At 42.4% G+C, this 26,483-nt stretch overlaps 1 protein-coding gene across 6 annotated transcripts in view; it reads right to left on the bottom strand.

Annotated features, from left to right (window-relative positions):
- The window catches only part of GDAP1 (ganglioside induced differentiation associated protein 1), a 50,824-nt gene that overhangs the window by 8,931 nt on the left and 15,410 nt on the right, over positions 1 to 26,483 (bottom strand). For 4 of the 6 annotated variants that reach the window (XM_050941146.1, XM_050941149.1, XM_050941148.1 and 1 more), the window contains 2 exons: positions 2,059 to 2,251; positions 475 to 648 (listed from right to left, as the gene is read on the bottom strand). In XM_050941146.1, the coding sequence (XP_050797103.1) occupies positions 475 to 648; positions 2,059 to 2,164 (280 nt within the window). In that variant the 5' untranslated portion in view covers positions 2,165 to 2,251. Of the gene's footprint in view, positions 1 to 474; positions 649 to 2,058; positions 2,252 to 3,618; positions 3,792 to 26,483 lie in introns of those variants that run through there. The other 2 variants (XM_050941145.1, XM_050941151.1) reach the window with 2 other exon arrangements.

Here is a 26,483-nt window from a genome sequence, read left to right as displayed (position 1 = left end):
CATCATGACTGAATGCTCAACATTGGGAGAATGCAACTGAACTTTCTTAAATCCTTGGGTTTGAGTTACTGAATAAATTTTTCAGAAATTACTTTGAAGCCTAAGTCCTCATAAGCAACTTGCACACTTTTGAAAATTTTACTGTTCATTTTAAAGGGCCAATATTTTCAAAAATGAGTGACTAAAACTAGGCCAATAAATCCATATCATGTTACTTTATTGAGTGAGCTGATTTTCAAAACTGCTAAGCACCCAGCTGCTCCCAGTTATTTAAGCGCTTAACTGTAGGGCATCCGTTTACCAAACATAATTGCCATCAACAACGTATGAGTGTGAGTTGTTTATGTGGTAAGCAAATTTTTAAACTATATTCTTATTCAGGTCTCAGGGATCTTTACATATAAAATATATTTAGAACCAAGTAAGAAAGATCTGTTAAATGGCAACATCTTCGGGTTTATATTCACTACATACTGCGAATTCTAGTTGTCGCGTAAGCCGGAATCATGGAATCCACTGTTAACTCTGGGTGTAAAATGCAGCCATGCGTGTAGGCATCCATAGGCAAGGAGTCCAAGAGCTCTCTATAGTGTTGCACCCTTGGGTGATACATGCTTCCTTCTTCTGGCATTAATCTTGGTGTCTTCTCTGAAATATATTTATTTAGGAGATTGTAAAAAATAAATCAGAAGAGCTATATAATATCTGTAATGATATTATGATAAATGATCAACATGATAAAAGTAGTGTTCTTAATGGTACTTCAGTTGTCCCTGTATAGCACAGATGACATGGTTATCAAGTGAAATCCTCACTACTAGGTGATTTTTTCCCCCCACTATAAGCCCAGTTCAACAAAGCACTTAAGTGCATGCTTAGTTTTCAGCACATAATCCCATCCCTCTTCAGCAAAGTACTTAACCATGTGATTAAAGAGACCTTAGCAGACCAGAGAATCTGCTCCATAGCATCTTACATTCAAGCAGTTTCAGCAGAATCCATTTTTTTACATTTCAAGCAACGTCACTACATATTGAGGTCCAATAGACATCTCTATGGCCCATTCAAAAGAAAGTATTGCAGTGATTCAAAAAATCTATTATAAAATGATACTTTAATTTTTTTAATTTGTTTTTAAAGAGTTCCATTTTACAGCAGCATCAACAGTTCATTTATATCTGTATCCATAGATTGTTAGCCACCCTCAGCTTTACCCAGCTCTCTACTTCCTCCAGACAATCATTATCTGACCAAAAAGCAAGCAGCTAAGAATTAATTCAGCAGGTGTTCAACCGCTAACAGTGACATGTTCTTACTACTATGGGAATTTCTAAAGTCCATTGCAGAATCATTTTATCCTTGAAACTACATTTGCCAGTTAGGGACAAAGTGTATCAGAGCCTTAACTAGAGAGAACCAATACAAAAGGTTGCTGCTTCTCCTCATCCCAAGAAATACAGTTATGTGCACAGGCAGAAGAAACTGTTTTCTTTAAAAATTGATCCTGCCTATTTCCTAGTAATGACAGGTGTTGTGAAATTTCAACATATACCACTATTCCTTTCTTATTACCATAGAGGTACTCTTCCCACTTCTGTCTCCTTATTCCATGTATGCGTGTGCGCGCACACACACACACACACACACACACACACACACACACACACACACACACAGAGTCACTATTCTTTCTCCTTTACAGGGCATAATTTAAAAAAAAGATTATTCTGGAATTATCCAGGAAACTGCATCATTTTTGTGAGAGAGGTTCTTTCCAAAAATGGCAAATGTCTTGCAACCTCCCATGAAACTATTATTTTATATTAGTCTGTGCTACACAATTATTACAGCAAAGTGTTATCCTATTCCTGACCTCTGTGGGCTAGCAGGATAAGAGATCAGAATATCAGTTATCTTGCCAAATAGATGTTAAAGTATTTTCAATGCAATCAGTTTGCTTGGGGAATTGGAAACCTTTTACGGATCTGAACAAAATTCTATACAGAGACATGTAAGTACTGCATTAAAAATCACATAAACTCAAAAAATTTTCATTACCATCCACAAACGTCTCTTCAAGATAATCAATAATCTGTGTGGCCTCACAAATAATATTCTCCCCATGGATAAGGACAGGCACTTCTCCAGATGAATTTAAACGCATAAACCAAGGTTCATTGTGTTCACTCAGAGGTAAACTTACATCATGTTCTTCACACTTCAGTGCTTTTTCAGCAATTACTAAGCGCACCTGAAAAATATTGTAAGAATTACTTGATTATGCTATTTACCATGGATAAACTGAATCTGTTCAATTAGAGGGGCAGTGTGTTTCAGTGGGAGTCAGGAGTACTAGGGTCTCTTCCCAGCTGTGACACTGAACTGCTGTGTGATCTTGGCAAATCTCTTGACCCCTCTGTCTTCTCTCACATCCTTTGTCTATTTAAATTGTGTTCTCTTTAGGTAGGAACCATGTACAGTTCCTAATACAACTGAGTCCTAATCTCAGTTTGGGTCCTTAGGTGCTACCATAATACAAATAAATAAATAACAACAACAACAAAGAATAATTATAATTGCCTAAAACTCTTCTTTCAACACATTTATCATTAGCATAAAATAGTTGATGGCTATTTGACTGGCAGGTATTCCTAGAAACAGCTGATAAAAAGTGAATTAATAACACAAAATGATTTTTTTAAAAATACCTTAAAACCTAGTGCTATAGTTTTGGTGATGTCTAAATTCCTTTCCCATATAATCTCAAATATGTTCTGTATACATAACTGGAACTGAGGCATACTTTTTTGGAACTTTTTATTAAGGCAAAGTTACAATAAAATATTAGAATACTACACTGGACATTACTGATTAAGATCAGGTTAATATTCAAAAAGCCTGGCTACACATTTGCTGGCTGGAGAGCTCTTCTTTTTGAATAAACTTAAAAAGAGCGGCCACATTTTGAAATATCTTCCCTCTTTTTGGTGCTTCTCTTGTGTATGTACTTGGTGTAAAAGCTTTTCCATTACAAGAATAATCTATATTTTACAATACCATAATTGTTTGCTTTGGCAATGGAACCATTTGCAATAAAGGTGAGAAACAGCCCTTTCCTAAAGAATATCAAAATGTCTTCTGCATCAGAACACAAAATAGATGGATACGCTCATGTCGTCTTGTTGTAGCTGCAGAATCCTGAAGCCTCATTCAAAATTATCTGTTACATTTTAACAATTCAAGGAGTGTTATATTGTTTTAAAGCCCCTAGTCATCCTTCCTCATACACCACTCTTCCCTACTGCCTCCTGTGCTGGATTTAGGGATTCTGCATTTCGAAATGATCACAGTTCTCTGGAAAGCCTTGCAAGCCTTTTAGGGCCTAAAAAAAAAGCTTTGTGGCCTTGCCCCTCACCATCTCTTCCTCCTCCCTATCCAGATCTAGGCAACAGCGCTACATCCCTCTGCCCACGCCTCAGCACTCAGATTGGGACCTGCCAGGCAAGAAGCCCATTGAGCTGCTGCTGCAGCCGCCACGCCCCAGAGGGGGCAGCAAGGCCACGGGGGATCTGTCCAGGTGCTGATCCCTGGCACCTCCGAAAGCAGCCAGGCACTCACCTTTTGGGAGCAGAACGAGTGGGTCCAGTGGTACAGTATTAACTTGGCCTGTGCCTTGCATTCAGCCAGGAGCACGGCGCCCGCTGCCGCGCCATCCTCCTCTGGCGCCATCGCTCCCAGGGGCTGAGCGGACTCAGAACCGGCTCCCCAGCGGACCGGGCTCCGCAGCTGCTACTGAGCGTGCGCTGGTGCTCGGAGCATGCTCCGTGACAGCCGCTGCCCTCGCATGGCATCGGTACCTGCGTGCTGGCTGCACCGGGGAGGGGCACAGCCAGGGGCAGGGGGGCAGAGAGGCAGAACTAAGGGGGAAAACAGGGCGGGGGCAGGAATAGGAAGAGAGGGGGTAGAGGAGGGAGGGAAAGTGGGATCAGATTGTGGGGGGTTGTGTTGCACCATGGACAGACAGTGCATCGCTGCACCTCTGCCACCCCCGACACAGGACTCTGGCGTTAAAGCCCCAATCTAGCCCAATGCCTAGGTAACCTCGGCAGGGAAAACCCAAAGCAGTTGCCTGCTAGAGAGCTGATGCACTGACTGTCTCTTTCCCTCTTCAGCCGCCCCCCGCACACACACACACGTGCAAATGTTTGCTTAGAAAATGTAATCCTGGTAAGGCACAAACTGCAGGGCAGAATCTGGCATAAAGCACAGAAAGCCCCTCCGTAACCAAAAAACATCTGTGTGTGTGTCCCAGCTTTACATGTGTTTATAGCCCTCAGTCAGGAATGGCCAATTTGCTAAGGTGAGACCAAAACATTTAGGACTCAGTCCTTCAATGTATATCCCATGCCCAGCATGTTTCGGCTAAACTAAACAGACTGTTCCTTATGCAGGCATAAATATATATGTACACATACAAAGTCCACACTTCAAGAAAGTTAATTTATGCTTGATGAATAAATGGATGTTTTAACAATCACATAATTACATAATGACTCTCAAGGACAGTATGTTTTGCTGAAGAAAAAAAACATGATGGATGTCATCATCCAGCAAGAACATTAATCAGACCCTGGTACATTACCTTACCCACCTGTGTTTCTTGTATTTCTATTATTACACTAAAGAGTGATAGAGGTATGATTACAATTTTAGCAAACATATTTGGTCCTTCATATTTGCTTTCCTTCAGCCTAAACCAGGGAGTCAATGTTCCTTGAATTTTTAAAGGCGACATACAGAAGAAACAAAATGATTTTGCACCCTTTTTGTTATCTACAAGGAATAAAGAAGGCCTAAAAGGTATATGGTGGTAGGATTCAGCCATATCCATCAGAAATTGCTCCCACCATGCCAGGACATGAGGGAAAGTGAGGGGAAGCGATTTCTGACAGTGTCACCACCATATATCGGAAATTATGTCCCCTAGGCCAAGAAAGTGCAAAAAGCATTTTTTGGGGGCAAGTAAAGATGGTACATAGCTTATATCAGATTTTGCAGCTAGCAGGAAATCTGAAAGGAAAGCCTTTTCTGGAACTACCCTGTTTCACACTAAATATTCCCCACAGCTAGGGCAGGACAAGCCAAACCTGAATCTAGGATGTTGTGAGTTCTAGTCCCTGTTGGTACTAAGTGTGTCTCATTTCATTTTAGAAATAGTGGGTAAAATCCTCACTCTACTGAAGTCAATGGAAATTGAACCATTGATGTCAACAGAGCCAGGATTTCACCCACTATTCATAGCCACTTACCTCTGTAATGTAATTGTGACCAAGGCACTAAAATAAGGAGGGAAAGAGGGAACAAAGAGTCAGCTCCCACTCTTGTAATATTCACAGGAGTGAGGCACAAATGCAGTCCTTGGATTCCCCTGAACCTACGGATTGTGGCAAGGCCAGCATCACAAACAGCACAAACTTCCTCAGAGGAGGTCAGCAGTATTTCAGGGGAGTGACCCTACACAGCTCCACCCCCTTTGGGTACTGCTCAGTACAGTTCTCGGGGTACATTTTGCACCCTGCAACAAAGTGATGAAGGGGAAGTTATGATTCTTCTGCAAACTTTAGGCACAATGCCTCCCAGAGCTCACATTGGTAAGTGTGGACATGACAGAGGCATACAAAATAATGAAGGGTATAGAAAAGTTAGAATGGGTGTTCCTACGTACACTCTTGTAACACAAGAACAAAGGAACATTCAATGAAACTGAAAGACAATACATTTTAAACTGATAAAAGGAAATTCTTCTTTATACAATCCAGATTAAACTGCAGAATTCATTGCTGCAGGACACAACTGAGCTCAAGAGTTTATTGGGGTTATATAAATGTCTATCTATATAGCTAAATGTCCTCATAGTTACGTCAGATAGGATAAAATATAGAAAGGATATAACCCTTCATAGTTTAGGATACTATCTTAGAAAATCAGGCTCATGTTATATTGCTCATGGATCCTGAATTCTAATTCGAGCTAGTATGAGACAATTATAATCAATGCTACCATCTCTGACCTAGCTTCAAAAGCCTGGAAAAGCCACTGCAAAAAAGAAATTAGTCCTCCTGTTAGGAGGGCATCATCTCAGACTTAAAATCTGCAAAACAGGAGAGTGTAATTGGCATGGCTCAGAAAAGCTTTCCTAGATGAGAATATTTGAATATCTGCTCTGTGGTTTGTGAGGAGCTAAGAGAATAAGAAGATACACTGGGGCACTTGAGAACTTTTCTCTTTCTAAATTACAGTGGTGTCTTTCTGTTGACTTCAGTAAGATTTGGATCAGCCCCTGGAACTACTACTCAAACAAGTCATATAAATGCATAGTAGTGTCTGAGAATTATGAACATTCCTTGAAATTTTGTACATTAAAATATGGGGAGCCCAATATTAAATTTTCCATAGTATGCTGTCAGAGAGGTGAAAGTAATTATTTGTACATGATAATAAATCTTCATAGCCAAGTGGTTCTTTGACTTCGTATTCATAGCAGTGTTTAAGTTGCCTTAATTCTTTCTGATGCCTTCACTGTTATGAATTTTCCCTTTAACATGAAAAATAAGTAGCATATCAGTCCTCTGAGAAATTCATTGTCTGCAGTACTTGGTCTATTGTCCAGTTAATTCTGGAATTTGTGGGAAAATGAGGCATCATTTGTTTATTCAAATACAAAATAACAGAGATTTTTTGATTAATTGAAGATCATCCCATACAGGTGGCCCTGTTTGCTATTGTTTGTACACCTCAAACTCCCTTAAACAACCATTCACTCTAATGAAAATTTTGTGTGTGCAAAAAATGGAGATCAGGCCCTGCCTAAACACTGTTGCTTATATATTTTATTAAGTGTTTTGTTACAATGTCTGGCTGTTGCCGGCACAGAGTGCCCAAGGGTGGCAACGGTTGGGTCTGTTGCCCGGTGTGCTTCGAAACCAATTAAACACACCAGGGTGGAGAAGTAACCAAACTTTATTTGAGCTCAAATAAGACGCCTGGAGCCACCAGGACTCAGATAAAGCACGCCAAACAAACAGCTTACCTAACTATTTATACTGGAACCAAAACTGATACACATTATAACATGATCTGTCACTCACACAGTCCCCACCCAAGGCTAAGTCTGCCTAGTAACAGTTAAGTTTCCCGCCCAAAGGTTAAATCTACCCAGCAACTGAGGGAGTAGAAGTAGCCCCTCCCAACAAGGGCAACCTGAGGTCAAACATGGAGGAGTAAAACTCAAAATGGAGGAGCTGGTACACTATGGCTCAGAACAAGAGGACTTCATCGGCTCTCATGGCCCTCCATTCTCCCGAATTACCTGGGTTATACCAAGTGCATCCCCAACATGGCTGTGCAAATGTCTAGTGCCTGAATCTGTAAACACTTATACCTATGATTAACTTTAATCACGAGTACTCTCATTGACTTCAAGCAAGCACTGTGCAATTAAGTGCAAATTATTTATTATTAACTAATAATAATGATTTTTTGTTGTATTTTGGATGAGTTGTTACCTTGGGAAACAGAAAATTCTTCCTTCCTCCCTTGATGTATCTGGCTCACATCACTGAGTGCAGCTCTAGAGGAATAATATAACTAAAGGATGCATCACCCGAAGAACAAGCATTTACCAGTTTGAATACATTAACATTTAGAAATTAATGAATAATATTAATTCTAGTAAAGAAAATTGTTTCCTTACATGAATAGCATTTCAAACAAAGAAATGCCAATGAAATGATAAGAAACATATACAATAGTTTAGAAAAGCAAAGGTTTTTTATCTGGATATGTCTAGCATGTCTACCACTGCAGTAATGGTTTGAATGATCATGAGTTAATTCAGTTTCAGCTAAATGAAAGGATAAACTAAAAGAGGTCTGCAACTAGGGTCCTTGATTTCAAAAGGGCAAACTTGAAAAGAAATGAAGGGACATACTTAGGGAAGTGGAGTGGACAGAAGAACTCAAGGATCTGAATGTGGAGAAGGCTTGGAATTACTTTAAGTCAAAGTTGCAGAAACTATCTGATCAAGAATGAACTCTCAAAACTAGAAACTCTCTTAAAAAACCAACCTTTCATACAAACTCCCTTGTGGCTGGACTTTACAAAAACTAGACAAGCCATTTACAACACACTTTGCTTCTCTACAGAGGTAAAAAAGATACTAAACTCCTACATGCCACAAGGGGCCACAAGAGTGGTTCTCTTAACTCACCCAACAATATTGTTAATCTACCCAGCTATACTCTTAGCCTGACAGAAGAATCTGTCTTATTTCGGGGCCTCTCCTTCTGCCCCACCACCTCCACAACATGATACAGTTCTGCGGTGACCTAGAATCCTACTTTCAACGTCTCTGACTCAAGGAATATTTCCAACACACCACTGAACAGCACACTAACCCACAGGAAGCTTCCTACCAACGCTACAAAAAGAATTCTGCGTGGACTCCTCCTGAAGGTCAAAACAACAGACTGGACTTCTACATAGAGTGCTTCCACCAACATGCACGAGCTGAAATTGTGGAAAAGCAACATCACTTGTCCCATAGCCTCAGCCATGCAGAACATAATGCAATCGACAGCCTCAGAAACAACTCTGACATCATAATAAAAAAGGCTGACAAAGGGGGTGCTGCAGTCTCTCTGGTCACTCAATAACAGACCTAAAAGTTGCAATTCTTCAACAAAATAAATTCAGAAACAGAGTCCATCGCGACACTGCAGAACTGGAATTAATTTGCAAACTGGATGTCATCAGATTAGGCCTGAATAAAGACTGGGAGTGGTTGGGTCATTACAAAACTTAAACCTATTTTCTCCAATACTAATTTCCCCCTACTGTTACTCAAACCTTCTTGTCAACTGTCTGAAATGGACCACTCTCATTACCACTTCAAAAGTTATCTTTCCTCCCTTGGTATCCTGCTGTTAAGTGAATTGTCTTGTTAGACTGACCTCATACTTGGTAAGGCAACTCCCATCCTTTCATGTATTTATAGGTGCTCCTGTATTTTCCACTTAATGCATCTGCTGAAGTGGGTTCTAGCCCACGAAAGCTTATGCCCAAATACATTTGTTAGTCTCTAAGGTACCACAAGGACACCTCATTGCTTTATCTGAAGCATGTATCTCAAGCAAGGGGAAAAATTGTAGGGAAGAATGTCGAACCAAATTGGATGAATAAGCATCTCAAACAGGTTATTAAGAGAAAGCAGAAAGCCTAGAAGGAATGGACCAAGGGATGGATCGGCAAGGAAAGCTACCTCTAGGTCAGAAAGTGTAGGGTAAAAGTGAGAACTGCCAAAAGCCAAGCAAAGTTGAACCTTGCAAAGGAAATTAAAACCAATGGTAAAATGTTTTTTAGCCATATAAATAAAAAGAAAACTAGGAAAGAAGTGGAACTGCTAAACACTGAGGATGGGGTGGAGATTAAAGATAATCTAGTTATGGCCTAGTGCCTAAACAAATACTTTGCCTCAGTTTTTAATAAGGGTACCAAGCAGCTTGGCGGCAGTGGCAGGGTGGCTAATGGGAACAAGGATATGGAGGTAGAAATTACCACATCAGAGATGGAAGCCAATCTCAATCAGTTTAATGGGACCAAATCAGAAGGCCTGGATAATCTCCATCCAAGAATATTAAAGGAACTGGCACATAAAATTGCAAGCCCAATAGCAAGGATTTTTATTGAATCCATAAATTCGGGGTGGTACCCTATGACTGGAGAACTGCAAATACAGTACCTATGTTTAAGAAAGGAAAAAAAATTGTCTGTGAAACTACAGGCCTGTTACTTTGACCTCAACTGTATGCAAGGTCTTAGAATACATTTTAAAAGAGAGAGTTGTTAAAGACATAGAGGTAAAAAGTAATTGTGATAACATATAACATGTTTTTATAAAAGGCAGATCATGCCAGACCAACATGGCCTCTTTCTTTGAGAAGATAACTGATTTTCTAGACAAAGGAAATGCAGTAGATCTAATCTTCCTGGATTTCAGTAAAGCATTTGATACAGGTCCACATGGGAAAATATTAGTTAAATTGGAGAAGGTGGGCATTAATACAAGAACTGAAATATGAGTAAGGAACTGGTTTAAGGGTAGACTACAACATATCATGCTGAAAGATTACTAGTGGAATTCCTCAAGAATTGGTCTTGGGGCCAATCTTATTTAACATTTTCGTTAATGACCGTGGCATTAATGACATAAAGTGGGAGTAAAATTTGCAGATGACACAAATTTGGGAGGTGTTGCCAATGTGGAGGAGGACCAGAATATCATAAAAGAAGATTTGGAGGACCTTGAAAACAAGTAATAGCAGTGGGATTAAATTTAACAGTGTAAAATGCAAGGTCATATGCTTAAGGGCTAACAACAAGAATCTTTGCTATAAGATGGGGACATATCAGTTGGCAGTGACAGAGGAGGAGAAAGATTGGGTATATTGGTTGATCACAGTTGGTTGATCCACATGAACTTGGGTGTATTGGTTGATGCAGCTGTGAAAAAGACTAATGCAATCCTAGGATGAACCAAATGAGGGATTTCCAGTAGAGATAGGGAAGTATTATTACCATTGTCCAAGGCACTGGTGAGACCTCACCTGGAATACTGTGTGCAATCCTGGTCTCCCATGTTTAAGAAAGATTAATTCAAACTGGAACAGGTGCAGAGAAGAGCTACTAGGATGACCAGAGCAACTGAGACTCCATTATGAGAAGAGACTTAAGGAGACTGGCTTGTTTAACCTAACAAAATGACAGCTGAGGGAAGATGTGTTTGCTCTCTATAAATATATTACAGGGATAAGCAACAGGGAGGGAGAGATGTTGTTTAAATTAAGAGAAAATGCTGGCACAAGAAAAAATTGATACAAACTAGCCACCAGTAAGTTTAGGCTTGAAATTAAACTAAGGTCTAGACTTCAGAGCAGTGAAGTCCTGGAACAGCCTTCTAAGGGAAGTAGTGGCGGCAAAAAACGTAACTTGTTTTAAGACTGAGCTTGATAAGTTTATGGAGTAGATGGGATGATTAGATTGCTGCAGTGGCATATGGCCCATCCATGACTGCCATTAGCAAATATGTCCAATGGCCAGAGATGGGACACTAGAGAGGGAGGGTTCTGACTTACTACAGAGAATTCTTTTCCTGGTGTCTGGCTGGCGGCCCATGTGCTCAGAGTGCCATATTTGGGATTGGGAAGGAATTTTTTCCCAAGTCAGATTGGGAGGATCATGGGGGGTTTCACCATCATGAGGCATGGGTCACTTGCTGGTTTGAACTAGAGTAAACTGGGGATTCTCTGTAACTTGGGGTCTTTAAATCAAGATTTTAGGATTTCAGTAACTCAAAAAGAGGTTATGGGCCTATTATAGGAGTGGGTGGGTGAGGTTCTGTGATCTGCAATGTGCAGGAGGTCAGCCTAAATGACCATGATAGTTCCTTCTGGCCTTAAAGTCTATAAATAATAGATATTCCTGTGTTAAGAGAATTAAAGATATGCATGACATGTATGATGAGCCTACATGATTTTAGGGCTTGTCATAACATTTCTTCCCAGATCTGGACCTTAGCGTCCAAAATATAGGTGTTAGATCTGGACCTTAGCGTCCAAAATATGGGTGTTAGCATGAAAACCTCCAAGCTTAGTTACCAGCTTGGACCTGGTAATTGCTGCCACCCAGCCTCTTGGGTATGGTTGTCTGCTGCTTCTGCCAGTTCAGGCTCGCTGGCGCCCTCTGGTGTTGGGGTTGAAGATGGATTTGCAAGCACTGTCAGTGCTGGCAACGGTTCTGGTGCTGGCTGCTTTCCCAGTTCCTGGTCTGGGACTGGAAGCACTGTGGCTGTTTCTGTTGTTGGCATGGGATCCGGGTCCACTACCTCTTTCTGGGTCTCTGGTAACACAGACGGGGCCCCTGTGGATGGCTCAGGAACAGGAATGGGTCTGGAAGCTTGCCTGGTTTGGCTGCGTGTAACCATTCCCACTCTCTTGGCCCGCTACACCTGGTTGGCCAAGTCTTCCCCCAGTAGCATGGGGATGGAATAATTGTCATAGACTGCAAAAGTCCACATTCCTGACCAGCCTTTGTACTGGACAGGCAGTTCCGCTGTAGGCAAGTCTACAGCTTGTGACATGAAGGGGTAAATTGTCACTTGGGCCTTTGGTTTGATGAATTAGGGGTCTACGAAGGATTGGTGGATAGCTGACACTTGTGCCCCCGTGTCTCTCCACGCAGTAACCTTCTTTATGCCCACTCTCAAAATTTTCCCTTCGCTCCAAGGGTATTTGAGAGGCATCTGGGCCTGGGGATCTTTGGTGTGATGGTGGTGTAATGAACTGCACTTGGTTGGCGTTCTTTGGGCAGTTGGCCTTGATATGTCCCAGTTCATTACACTTAAAGCATCTTCCAGCTGACTGGTCACTGGGTTGAGGTGGGTTACTGGAGACTGGGGAGGTGGAAGCATAGGGTGTCTGTGGCTTTTCTTGGGTTGTAGGAGGGGTCTTGGGTTGCCCTCGGTTGTAGGGTTTATTGTCGGTGTGCCCCCTGGGGTATTCATTACAGTAGCTTTCTTGCTTTCTGCCACTTCCATCCATTTGGCTCCAATCTCCCCCACCTCGGTGAGATTTTTGGGTTTTCCATCTAGTATGTACCGTGTTATGTCCTCAGGAACACCATCCAAGAACTGCTCTATTTGTATGAGGACGTGCAGTTCGTCCAATGATTTATCATTGTTTCCTGATATCCAGGCCTCATAATTTTTCCCAACGTAGTAGGTGTGTCTGGGAAATGACACATCTGGTTTCCACTTTTGGGTTCTGAAACGCCGACGGGCATGATCCGGGGTTATCCCCATTCTGTATCTGGCCTTGGTTTGAAAAAGTTTATAGTCGTTCATTTTCTCCTTAGGCATTTCAGCTGCCACCTCTGCTAAAGGTCCACTGAGCTGTGGCCTCAACTCTACCATGTACTGGTCTTCAGAGATGCTGTACCCAAGACAGGCTCTTTCAAAATTTTCCAAGAAGGCCTCGGTGTCATCAGCTGCCTTGTAGGCGGGAAATTTCCTGTGCTGTGGAACAAGTATTGGCGAAGGGTTGTTAGGATTGGCTGTGTTTTGTTGCTTAGCATTTTCTAATTCCAGGGCCTGCCGGTGGGTTTCCCTCAGGAGTTCCAACTCTCTCCTGTGAGTAGCCTCTTTTTCTCTTTCTCTCAGCTCCATCTCTTGTAGTTTTTTTTCCATATCTCGCCTGTGCTCGGCGTCTTTGATTTGTTTCTCAACCTCCATTTTTGCCTTAGAAGTCATGGTTCCTGTTTTCTTGTGTTGGGGTGCCCTCCGGTGTTTATTGTCTGAACTGCTGGCTCTGTTGTCTCCTGGGGTTTGCCTAGCAACAGTGCCTTTTTTTTTTCTAGCTAATCTTTTAAATGTAAAGTAAACCAGAAAAACCACTTTATTTGCATGTGTGTTGTGCTGGGTACTTAACTCTCAATCAGAATGCTATAGTATAACAAAAGACTCTTAATAGTTCCTTGCTTAATATGCAAGCTACTGCCAGGAGAGAACAGAAAAAAAAAATTTCTCTCTGGTTCCTTTTAAAACCAAACCCTCTCTGCTTAAAAGTCCCTAGCAGAGAAAAGAAATATATAATATTCCTACTGGCTTCTGGATTCTATCTTTCCAACAACGCTGCACACCATGTCATAACATTTCTTCCCAGATCTGGACCTTAGCGTCCAAAATATGGGTGTTAGCATGAAACCTCCAAGCTTAGTTACCAGCTTGGACCTGGTAATTGCTGCCAGCAGCCAGGAATTATACAGTGCCTAGCTCACTGTGGTCTCCCCAAAACCTTCCCAGGGGACCCCAAGACCCAGATTCCTTGAGTCTCACCACAAAGGGAAATAACTCACTTCCCTTCTCCCTCTTCCCCTCCAGGTGTTCCCTCCCTGGGTTCCTGGAGAGATATACAGATTCAAGCTCCGTGAATCCTTGAAACACAAGTACCGAGAAATCTAACCTCTCTCCCCCCTCACCCAGAGGGTATGCAAAGTCAGGCTTAGTAAATCTAACACAAAGAAACTTTCCCCCTTCCCTCGTTTCTTAGCCTTAACCAGTGAAAAACACTCAAACAGGTCTTAAAAAGAAAGCTTTATATAAAAGAAAGAAAAAGGACATAAAATGGTCTCTGTATTAAGGTGACAATATACAGGGTCAATTGCTTAAAGGAAAAAAATGAATAAACAGCCTTATCCAAAAAGAATACAATTTAACACATTCCAGCAACTACACACATGTAAATACAAAAAAAACAATATAAACCTATTGTCTTACTATCCTTGTACTTACAACTTGGAAACAGAAGATTAGAAAGCCTGGAGATAGAAAAATGACTCTCAGAGCCGAGAGGGCACAGACCCAAGACAAAGAACAATGAACTCACACCCAAACTTCCGTCCACCCAGATTTGAAAAAGTCTTGTTTCCTGATTGGTCCTCTGGTCAGGTGTTTCAGGTAACTGTTTGTTAACCCTTTTATAGGTGAAAGAGACATTAACCCTTAGCTATCTGTTTATGACAGGGCTAACACAGAAACCTCGGAGTCTAGTAATCTTGGTTCTGTTCCTATCTTTGCCATAAACTTCTTGTGTGTCCTTGAGTAACACACTTAATTTGTCTGTGCCTCCATTTCCCCATCTGTAAAATGGCGGTGGATAATACTTTCCTACCTAAGTCTAATTCACTTATGTTTATAAAGTGATTTTAGAGCTTCTTACAGAAATTTTTATAGTATTATCTGAAAAATACAATCTGTTTGCCATTTTTATGTGTTTGGGCACCAGAAGTGTATTCTAGAAAATTCCTGTTTCATCCTACAGACATACACCCACACCCAAGTATGACAAAAGACAGGAGGCAAAGTGAGGAAACTAATCCCCACCACTTCTGGTTTTCTTAACAAGCTCAGTGTATCCACAAGCACATTCAAACTTTTCAATTTTTTTCTAGATTTAAGAAACCAGCCACAAGTGCCGACTTTCAGCTTTCCCCAGGAAGTGCTGCATCACTGCTCTACCTCGAGGCTCTGCCCCACTCCACCCCTTAACCCCAAGGCCCCACACTCACTCTGCCTCTTCCTGCCCCCACTATGCCCCCTCCCTGAGGGTCTGCCCCACCCCACCTTTTCCAACCCCTGCTCCGCTCCCTCCTCCAAGCGTGACCCACTCTGCTCTTCCTCTTCCCATCCCTGTTCCTCCCCATCCCCAGTGCCTCCTGCCTGATGCCGAACAGCTGGTTGGCAGTGGGCAGGAGGCACTGGGGAGTTTGGGGGAGAAGCTGATCGGTGGGGCCTGCCAAACAGCTGCTCAGAAGGTGGCTGGTGGGTGCTAAGCACCCACTATTTTTTTTTTTCTGACAGAAATTTAGCACCAACATACCCGTTTTTCCACAGTTGGCCTGGTTAAACAGTACTCAAGTTCAAAAGTTTTTTTTATGGTGGAACACAAGAGACAGGGATTCTGAAACTTGGTGGGGTGCTTGGCCTGCTGATTTGCATATCAATAACCAGGACAGTTTTCCAACTCAGAACTATTTCACAGGAATACTGAGCTCAGAACCCTGGGAACAGATCCAGTTGGGGTGAGCTGTGGTTGTACTGAAATTAATTTCCATGAGCTTGTATAAAGATATTTCTCTGAATAACCACAAGAGGTCCCCTTTTAGCTAAAAATGTGACAAAATGCTGGCATCATCTAGTTCTTCGGAAAAATGTAAAAAGAATGAGGTATTATCAATATTTTTTCTGATCCTTACGGGATCATCCATGAGCTTTTTCCTCTCCACTTTTTAAAAAAATCTTCAAATGCACAAATATGTTCCATCAAGAGAACTAAAAGCAGAAAGACATTCGGAACATCTTGGAAAGCCCTCTTCTCTAAGACAGGCATCCTGCTGCTGCCCCTTTAATCCAAGTTTATTTGCCAAGAGACATCTCCAGAAAGCCCACATTGTTGATCATAAAATTATTCTTCATAATTCATTGCAGATACTTTTATATACACTGGATATGTACCTAAGTACATAAAGGAACAGCTGGGCACATATCCAGATCATGAGACAATTCTGCCACTTGCTTTTTGATTTGGCCAGAAGACATATAGTCAGAAGAAAGCAACAAAGGACTCTTTGCCACAGGACTCTTTGTCACTTTTTACAGATCCAGACTAACATGGCTGATTACTCTGATAGTCAGAAGGGTGATCACTCTATGTAAAAATGGCAATTTCTTACTCCGCAGATCAGTTCCCATGTGTATTCAGAGTCAGATTTGATTATTTTACAGATAAAAATAAGCTTTAGCTACTTTTTCACGCCAGACAGAACTGCAGAGCCAATACAGGTACAGGCAGGGGCGGCTCCAGGCACCAGCACACCAAGAGCGTGTCTGGGGCAGCAAGCCATGGGGGGCGCTCTGCTGGTCGCCCCAAGGGCAGCAGGCAGGCTGCCTTCGGCGGCATGCCTGCGGAGGGTCCGCTGGTACCGCGGCTTCAGCGGACCTCCTGTAGGCATGCTGCCGAATCCGCAGGACCGGGGAACTCAAGCAGGCAAGCCGCCGAAGGCAGCCTGCCTGCCGTGCTTGGGGTGGCAAAATACCTAGAGCCACCCCTGGGCAGAGGAAGATTAGCTGGATGCTATTCCGACTCATACATCATTAGGTGAATCGTTGATTCTGTTCGAGTTGCAGAATCTGAATTAGTGATGATGATGCAGTAGCTAATACAGCTATAGGAAAACAAGCTGGATTCTATTCTGGATCACTCATCATCAGCAGCTAAGTTCCAGTTGCACAGTCTGTATTACTGGTGATGACGCATTAGCCAGAAAGAACACAGCATGACTTTCAGATCCCAGGGAGAGATTGCAGTGTTGATAGAATAAATATCTTTTGACTGTAAACTGAACAAATTCATATTGAAAACTATTGAGAGACAAGAAACATACAACACTGCATACAACATTTTAATAGCCACACATCAAAGTATAACTACAATTCAGCAGCTAAGTTCCAGTTGCACAGTCTGTATTACTGGTGATGACGCATTAGCCAGAAAGAACACAGCATGACTTTCAGATCCCAGGGAGAGATTGCAGTGTTGATAGAATAAATATCTTTTGACTGTAAACTGAACAAATTCATATTGAAAACTACTGAGAGACAAGAAACATACAACACTGCATACAACATTTTAATAGCCACACATCAAAGTATAACTACAATTCAGCCTATCTGTGCTTCAGTTTACCCATGTGTAAAACAGTGTAGGTAGGCTAAACTACATAAAACTTGTATAGCCTTTGGAAAATACTTGGAAGAAATCTCGTATAAAAGCGTAAAGTACTGAATTACTATTTTACACCCAGCCCAATACATATGTGCATGTGTTTCAGTAAACTGAATTTTCTGTCTTACTTACTGAGCTGCTTGCAGTATCTTATCCAATTCCCTTCAGACATGTACTGTTCAGAACTCTACCCTACATTCTCCAAATGCACAATTCCTGCCCTTTACTACACAAAGGGATTTCAAATGTCAGTATTTCCAACAACTCTTTAAAAATTGAATTTCTCCTCAGAAAACTACCCTCTGTGATTGTGAAGATACTACTAATAAAAATCTAAACAATTTAAAAACAAAAAAATTACTAGGAGCTCCAAACTTCCCTACTTTTCTGATGTTTATTAAAAATGAAACATTCAACTGTCCTAATGCCATCAAACCTTCAACAGTTTTGACTATTAGAATGAAGTAGCAGGAAGGGGTAGATTTCTAATCAAATGTGAAAATAGATCAGCTGAATGAGGTCCAAGGGGCTCTACTAGAAGCCTTAAAATTCAGGCATTATTATTCAGACTTTATCTGATCTTCTCTCCGCAAATAATCTTTGATCCCAACTATGCCTCCAGACTGTAGCAACTAACACATGTGATCAAACCCAAAGCTAACTAGTAGGAATCTTAACCCATGTCCCACTCCAGGACATAATTTTTTTTGTTTGTTTGTTTTTAAAAATGCACTTATCACACTGCTTCACTGTGCATATGTAATACACTAGCTAGGGGGCTTGGTACTTCTTTTAGTGAAGAAGAAAAAAAAACTTATTGAGACCTAAGGTTCAGTTTTGCAAACACCGATGCCCCTATTTAAATTTACTCACATTAATTTCAGTGGGACGACTCACGTGAATAAACTAAATGTGTGCTTAAGTGTTTTCAGGTGAATTTCAAGTTAATTTGACTATTGCTTATTATACTTATATATATTTTATATATAATCACATCACAATCAAGGAACTATGATGTGATTGGAATAACAGAAACTTGCTGGGGCAGTTCACATGACTGGAGCATTGTCATGGATGGGTATAAACTGTTCAGGAAGGACAGGTATGGGAGGAAAGGTGGAGGAGTTGCATTATATGTAAGAGAGTGGTATGATTGCTCAGAGTTCCAGTTTGAAACTGGAGAAAAGCCTGCTGAGAGTCTTTGGGTTAAGTTTAGAGGCGAGAGCAACAAGGGTGATGTCATGGTGGAGTGTGCTATAGGCCCAACCGGATCACAAAGATGAGGTAGACGAGGCTTTCTTCGGACAACTAACTGAAGTTTCCAGGTCACAGGCCCTGGTTCTAATGGGGGACTTCAAATCACCCTGACATCTGCTGGGAGAGCAATACAGCAATGCACAGACAACCCAGGAAGCTTTTGGAGAATGTTGGGAACAACTTCCTGGTACAAGTGCTGGAGGAACCAGCTAGGGGCTGTGCTCCTCTTGACCTGCTGCTTACAAACAGGGAAGAATTGGTAAGGGAAGTAGAAGTGGTTGGCAACCTAGGCAGCAGTGACCATGAGTTGGTTGAGTTCAGGATCCTGACAAAAGGAAGAAAGGACAGTAGCAAAATATGGTCCCTAGACTTCAGAAAAACAGACTTAGACTTCCTTAGGGAACTGATGGGCAGGATCCTCTGAAAGGCTAATATGAGGGGGCAAGGAGTCCAGGAGAGCTGGAGGTATTTTAAAGGAGCCTTATTGAGGGTGCAGGAACAAACCATCCTGAAGTGCAGAGAGAATAGCAATATGGCAGGTAACCAGCTTGGCTTAACAGTGAAATCTTCGGTGAGCTTAAACTCAAAAAGGAAGCTTACAGGAAGTGGAAATTTGGACAGATAACTAGGGAGGAGTATAAAAATATTGCTAAAGCATGCATGGAGTGTTATCAGGAAGGCCAAGGCACCATTGGAGTTGCAGCTAGCAATGGATGTGAAGGGTAGCAAGAAGGGTTTCTACAGGTATGTTAGCAACAAGATGATGATCAGGGAAAGTGTGGGACCCTTACTGAATGAGGGAGGCAGCATAGTGACAGATGATGTGGAAAAAGATGAAGTACTCAGTGCTTTTTTTGCCTCGGTCTTCAGAGACAAGGTCAGCTCCCAGACTGCTGCACTGGGCAACATAGTATGGGGTGGAGGTGAGCAGCTCTCAGTAGTGAAAGAACAGGTTAAGGACTATTTAGAAAAGCTGGACTTGCACAAGTCCATGGGTCCAGATCTAATGCATCCAAAGGTGCTGAGAGAGTTGGCTGATGTGATATCAGAGCCATTGGCCATGATCTTAGAAAATTCATGGTGATTGGGGGAGTTCCCAGATGATTGGAAAAAGGCAAATATAGTGTGCATATTTTAAAAAAGGAAGAAAGAGAACTACAGACTAGTCAGCCTCACTTCAGGTCCCTGGCAAAATCATGGAGTGGGTACTCAAGGAATCCATTTTGAAGCACTTGGAGGAAAGGAAGATAAACAGGAACAGTCAACATGGATTCACCAAGAGCAAGTCATGCCTGACCAACCTGATTGCCTTCTATGATGAATTAACTGGTTCTGTGGATATAGGGAAAGCGGTGAAGGTGATATATCTTGACTTTAGCAAAGCTTTTGATACGGTCTCCCACAGTATTCTTGCCAGCAAGTTAAAAAAGTATGGATTGGATGAATGAACTATAAGGTGGATAGAAAGATGGCTAGATTGTTGGGCTTGATGGGTAGTGATCAAAAGCTCGATGTCTAGTTAGCAGATGATATCAAGCAGAGGGCCCCAGGGGTCGGTCCTGGGGCCAGTTTTGTTCAACATCTTTATTAATGATCTGAATGATGGGATTAATTGCACCCTCAGCAAGTTCTCAGGTGACACTAAGCTGGGGGAAGAAATAGATACGCTGGAGGGTAGGGACAGGGGCCAGAGTGACCTAGACAAATTAGAGGATTGGGCCAAAAGAAATCTGATGAGGTTCACAAGGAAAGTGCAGAGTCTGCACTTAGAAAGAAAGAATCCCATGCACTGCTACAGGTTGGGGACCAATTGGCTAAGCAGCACTTCTGCAGAAAAGGACCAGGGGATTACAGTGGATGAGAGGCTGGATATGACTCAGCAGTGTGTCCTTGTTGCCAAGAAGGCCAACCTCATATTGGGTTGTATTAGTAGGAGCAATGCCAGCAGATCGAGGGAAGTGATTATTCCCCTCTATTCGGCAATGGTGAGACCACACTTGGAGTATTGTGTCCAATTTTGGTCCCCCCACTACAGAAGGGATGTGGACAAATTGGAAAAAGAGGCCAGTGGAGGGCAACGAAAATGATTAGGGGTCTGGGGCACATGACTTATGAGGAGAGGCTATGGGAACTGGGATTATTTAGTCTGCAGAAGAGAAGAGTGAGGGTGGATTTGATAGCACCCTTTAACTACCTAAAGGGGGGTTTCAAAGAGGATGGAGCTAGGCTGTTCTCAGTGGTGGCAGACAACAGAACAAGAAGCAATGGTCTCAAGTTGCTGTGGGGGAGGTCTAGGTTGGCTACTAGGAAACACTATTTCACTAGAAGGGGGGTGAAGTACTGAAATGGGTTCCTAGGGAGTTGGTGGAATCTCCATCCTTAGAGGTTTTTAAGGCTCGGCTTGACAAAGGCTTGGCTGGAATGATTTAGTTGGTGTTGGTCCTGCTTTGAACAGGGGATTGGACTAGATGACCTCCTGAGGTCTCTTCCAATCCTAATATTCTATGATAAACATCTTAGTGACCCTGTGCTCCCCACATGTTTTTGTTGTATCTACCTGTTGCCTCTGATCTTATACTTCAAGTGCAAGATCCTTGGAGTAGGGAATGCCTTATTACATTTGCACACTGCCTGCCCCCCTAGGCACTGCCATAATAAAAATAACAGTAAGTGTGCAAGGGACCATGTTTCCTTCCAGTTGGAATAAGAGCTTGTTACTAAGTACTAATAGAGAAACTCCTTTAGTGTTTGACCCAAAGCCTATTGAAGTCAGTGGGAGGACTCCGATTGACTTCAATGGACTTTAGATCAGATCCTTAAGGCCTGTCTTAATTCCAGTTGAAGTCAGGTGGGAAAACACCCATTGATTTCAATACAAAGTGAATCCAGCACTTGTTAAAAATAGCATTTAAAAATGTAGTAGATCAATGTCAAATAAAACAAAGAAACTCAAATGTCACGACTAGCTAGAAACAAAAATAGTTCTAAAGAATTTATCCTTCCCTATTATTCCTGAATTACATCATGCCAAATCAACTCCTGATTAGACAGCCTTTCTATCCTTATGACAGAATGAATTTTCCCCATCTCTTAATTTCTTCTGTACCTACTATCTGTCTTGTGTTCTTCCTGTTTTTCTATCTTGTCTCTTATTATTATTATTCACATTAAAATAGCACTACAGGCCCCATTGTGTTAGGCATTGTACAAACACATAATGAGAGGCCATTTACAATCGAAATAGATGAGACAAACAAAGGCTTGCCCAAGGTTATGCCACACAGGAGTGGAAGAACTGGGATTAAAATCCAGGTCTCTTGAATTGTGGTCTAATGCAAACTCTCCGCCACGTCGCACTACCTCGCTTTTTGGGGCATCTCTTTTATTCCCACTAGCCTCCTCATCTCATCTTTTCCACATACTCCCCATGCTTTCTTCTTATCTCAATCATGTTCTTCACCTCTGTCCTCTCTTATGCCTCCTCTGTTTGTTCCATCCCTTTTCCTTTAGCTTTGTCGCTCTACCTTTGCTGTGCGTTCCCCCCTCCTTCTTCTCCTTTTTGGTTCTCTTATCACATATATGACCATAATATCCCTTCTTTTTGTGCAACTGGAGGGGACGAAGTGGAGAAGAGCACCAGGAGGTTTATGCCTTTCCCCACACAAGGGCTAGGTACAAACACAAACCAAGCATTTGAGGAACAACCAGAGGAGCAAGGAGAGATGCAAAAGGATTGATGCCTCATGAAGATATGGAAAAGTAGCAGTGCTCACCCTTGGGAAAGATGGTGTGCCCCGCTCACTCTGACTTCATGTCAGAGAACTGAGGGAGGAATTGTGTCCCAGAGCTTCCCTGGAATGGTACAGCTTCACATTAGCCCCAATCCACACAGGTGTCTTAAGGTTTGTCTTCACTGAGTTATTCCTGATTAACTACCCAGATTAAATTCTTGTGTGGATGCTTTTATTCCAGAATAAGAGTGTCTACACAGAAAGTTAGTCAGGAATAGCTATTCTGCTTGAAATTCACACCCTACCTTAATCTGAATTAATTTCTCAGTATAGACAAGTCTTTAGTGGCACAATCTGACCCATATTCTTCAGTCTCCCTACTCAGTCCCCCAAACGACTTCATTCATGCCTGCCCCAGTTCTGTCACTTTTTGCCAACATGCACACAAACAAGCTGAAATTTTAGGGTTTTTACAAGGCTTCTCTCCCTAGCCAAAGATCCTTTAGCAGTCCATTTCCCCTTCTGGTGGCTCCTTGTAGCAGCTCAGTGATAAGCACAAGTAGCCTTTTTGCTGGGCCCCATTGCTTTTTGTGCCTGTCAAAGATGGTGGTGGCCATACATGGCACTGAGCGGGGAGCTCACAGAGGATAGATACAATTTTGCAAGATGTTACACAGTATCTCAAGTATATTCTCTAACTTGCAAATACTTTAAAAGAGAGAGGGGAAAATTATGAACACATTCAAAATTGAAGGGGTTTCCATTTCTCAGAATTTGATATGGATCCAATTTTTGGCATTTTCAAAATGTTTCATTAAATCTTTTTATTATAATTTTTATTGAAAATGTTACCAAAACTGGTATCAACAATTTTTATTTACCAAACAATTTTTTTGGTAAACAAAACATTTCAATAACTGATTTGATAATGATTTTAAAGTTTTCAGTGAAAATAGATAAAAATGTTTTGAACCTTTTGGCAATTTTTTTAAAAGCTGAGATTTTTTTGTGCATGAAAGTTTTTGTTTATAAAAAAAACAATAAGGGCATTTTTCTACCAATGCACCCCTGCAACCATTTTCTTTCAAAAAATTTGCACCAATGAAATTTTTTTAGCTATTAATCCTGACAATATTGACCCCCAATGCAATATAAAATCTGGATCCCCGAATCCGTTTGAGACATTTCTATTGCTTCCACCCTACTGCTATTTGTCTAATAACTTACATGCTCATTACCACAGTGTGACATTCTATACCTTGGGGGAGCGTCCTGTAACCCCCATATTCTTCATTTTTATATAATCATGATCTTACATATAACGCATGCTTTGTAAGGTATCAGGGGAAAGGTTATAATCTGCTAAAAGTCATTTCTCTATCTATATATGTATACTATTAATACATATGATGTTATGAGAATTGTGTTGTATTGTTGTCACTAAAACATGCTGTAAGTGGGGGGATCAGCCAGATATTAGTTCCCCAGATGCAACAGCAAAGAAAGTAACCAACACCCAGGTGGGGTGACAAACAACCCATCAACAACCATTTTCCAGCAACGAAGCTACAGTTCAATGACTCACCTGCATGAGGCCACACCAGGGGAATTGCTTAGCCTTGCCTAGACACTCAGCAATGCTCATCCAGACATACCTGGACTTGTGTTTTCCAAGCACATGGACTGAAGATATAAAACAGACACAGTGGCCACATGCAGGGCCTTTCTCCTACCCCACCTATGCTGCAAGCAATAAAGACACTGAGAAGAAGACTGAAGACTCCAGCGGAGGAGACTGGCCCAGATTTAAGGGACAAATTTGTATATTAAGGACTGCAATATCCCGTGGGGTTAGAAAAACTGCTTAATCTAGTTGCTGCCCAGTCTAACAGGGTTGAGAGCTTAGACTGCGTACTTCTATATTATTTCTTTTGGTAACTAACTCTAACTTTATGCCTATCACTTAATATCAATCTTTTATAGTCAATACATTTGTTTAACTGTTTATCTTTACTAGTGGATTTGTATGAAGTGTGTGGCAAATCCGCTCAGGTTTTGCATAGGCTGGTATATGGCCACTTTCCACTGATGAAGTGGTGAACCAGTTAATAAATTTACACTGCTTGCCTTGAGCAGTGCAAGACAGTATTTTCCCAAAGCACAGTGCTTGGAGCTGGGGGGATTCGGCCAGTGCCTTTCTCTGGCCACACCTCTGCCTAGGAGCTGGAGAGACATGTCATCACTTCCCGGGAGTCACCTGAGGTCAGCGCCTCCTGGAGCTTTCAGCCCGAAGCCCCTCCTGCATTCCAACACCCTGCCCCAGCGCTGAGTCCCCTCCTTCACCCAAACTGCCTCCCAGAGCCCGCACCCACTCCCACACCACAGCCCCTTGCCCCAGCCTGGAGCCCCCTCCTGCAGTCCAAACCTCTCATCCCTGGCCCACCCCAAAACCTGCACCTCCAGCTGGAGCCCTCATCCCCTCCCACACCTCACCCCTGCCCTAGCCCAGGGAAAATAAGTGAGTGAGCGAGGGTTGGGGAGAGCAAGCAACAGAGGGAGAGGGGATGGAGTGAGTTGGGGGCAGGGCCTTGGAGTAGGGATAGGGCAGGGGCAGGGCAAGATTGTTCGGTTTTCTGCTATTTAAAAGTTGGCAAGCCTATTCTGAGCTGATTTAGCATATCAAAAGAGAGATCAAGAGGTAACTTGATTATGCCATATGAATACCTTCACAGGGAGAAATACTAAGTTCTGAAGGGCAATTCAACCTGGTAGAGAAAGGCATAACAAGAACCATTAACTGGAAGTTAAAGCCAGAAAAACTTAACAGGGAGGATGATTAATCATTAGAACAAACTACCAAGAGAAATGATGGATTTTCCACCTTTTGAAATCTTCAGATCAAGACTGGGTGCGTTTTTGGAACATATGCTTCAATTAAACACAAGTTACTGGGCTCACTGGGTGAAATGTAATGGTCTGTGTTATACAGGAGGTCAGACTAGATGATCTAATGGACCCTTTAAAATCTATTAATCGCTTCCCAAAGTTAATAAAGAATAATTGAACAAATGGATTAATATGGTGTAGCGGGGCCAATACACCTCATCCCCTAGGGGTGGGGCAAGGGCGTGGTAGGCCATCACTTAAAGTCAATAGACTACCCTGGACTGCAGGGAAGCATGACCTAATGGCCAAAGTCAGTGGGTCTCCCCTTGGCTGCGGGGAAGCCTGGCCTGATGATCAGTCAATGGGAGATGGTTTGGTGGCCTGCGCCCCAAGGGGGAAGCCAGGCAGGAGGACCCAGGCTCTCCCTGCTCCACCAGGTCCCAGCACAGGGCCCTGGTAGTGGTAATAGGTTCTGTAATTAGATGGAATGGGTTCCCCAATAAGTAATAATGCCAGCCTCCACTGCCCACTTCTTGGCTAGTGCCTCTTTCTCAATGATTGAGTCTTCCTGGGGAACAGTTTCCAACTTAGGTATAGGACTGGGTGTTCTTCCCCATCAGTTTCTTGTGAAAGGATGGCCCCGAGTCCAGATTGTGAGGCATCTGTAATTTGTGAGGCATCTGTCTGTAGGACAAAGGGTCTAGTAAAGTTGGGGCTAGCCTTTCCTTCAGTGTCTGGAAGGCCACCTCATATCTTTCAGACCACCATTCCTTCTGTGGTTGCAAGTTCTTGATCAGGTCTGAGAGAAGGGCTGCTAGCACTGCAAAATCAGGTATGGACCAGCGATAGTACCCCACCAGTCCTAGGAACTGCCTCATCTGCCTCTTTGTCCTGGGCCTGGCCAGTTCCTTAGGGTTTGTACCTTATCTACTAGAGGCTTCAGCTTCCCACTGCGTACCCCAGGTATGTCACCTCCCGTTGGCCAAGGTGACACTTGGCTCAGTTTGCCATGAGCCCGGCCTCTTTTAGGATGAGGGTCTGGCTGCATCCGATGTCTACCAGGGCCTGTGTCAGCATCCTGTTCACCCTTACGGGGACCACAAGTTTCTCTGCTGGGCAGTGATCTGCTGCATCAGTTGTGCTTCGTACTGCTGCTGCTGAGTCGCCTGTAGTTGTTGGTTCTCTAACAACCACTTCAATGGTTTGTCTCTCT

This window comes from Gopherus flavomarginatus, chromosome 2 (genome assembly GCF_025201925.1).
Source record: "Gopherus flavomarginatus isolate rGopFla2 chromosome 2, rGopFla2.mat.asm, whole genome shotgun sequence".
Classification (NCBI taxonomy): domain Eukaryota; kingdom Metazoa; phylum Chordata; order Testudines; family Testudinidae; genus Gopherus; species Gopherus flavomarginatus.
The sequence above is the reverse complement of the archived record's forward strand: the minus strand, read 5'-3'. Positions and strand labels throughout refer to the sequence as shown.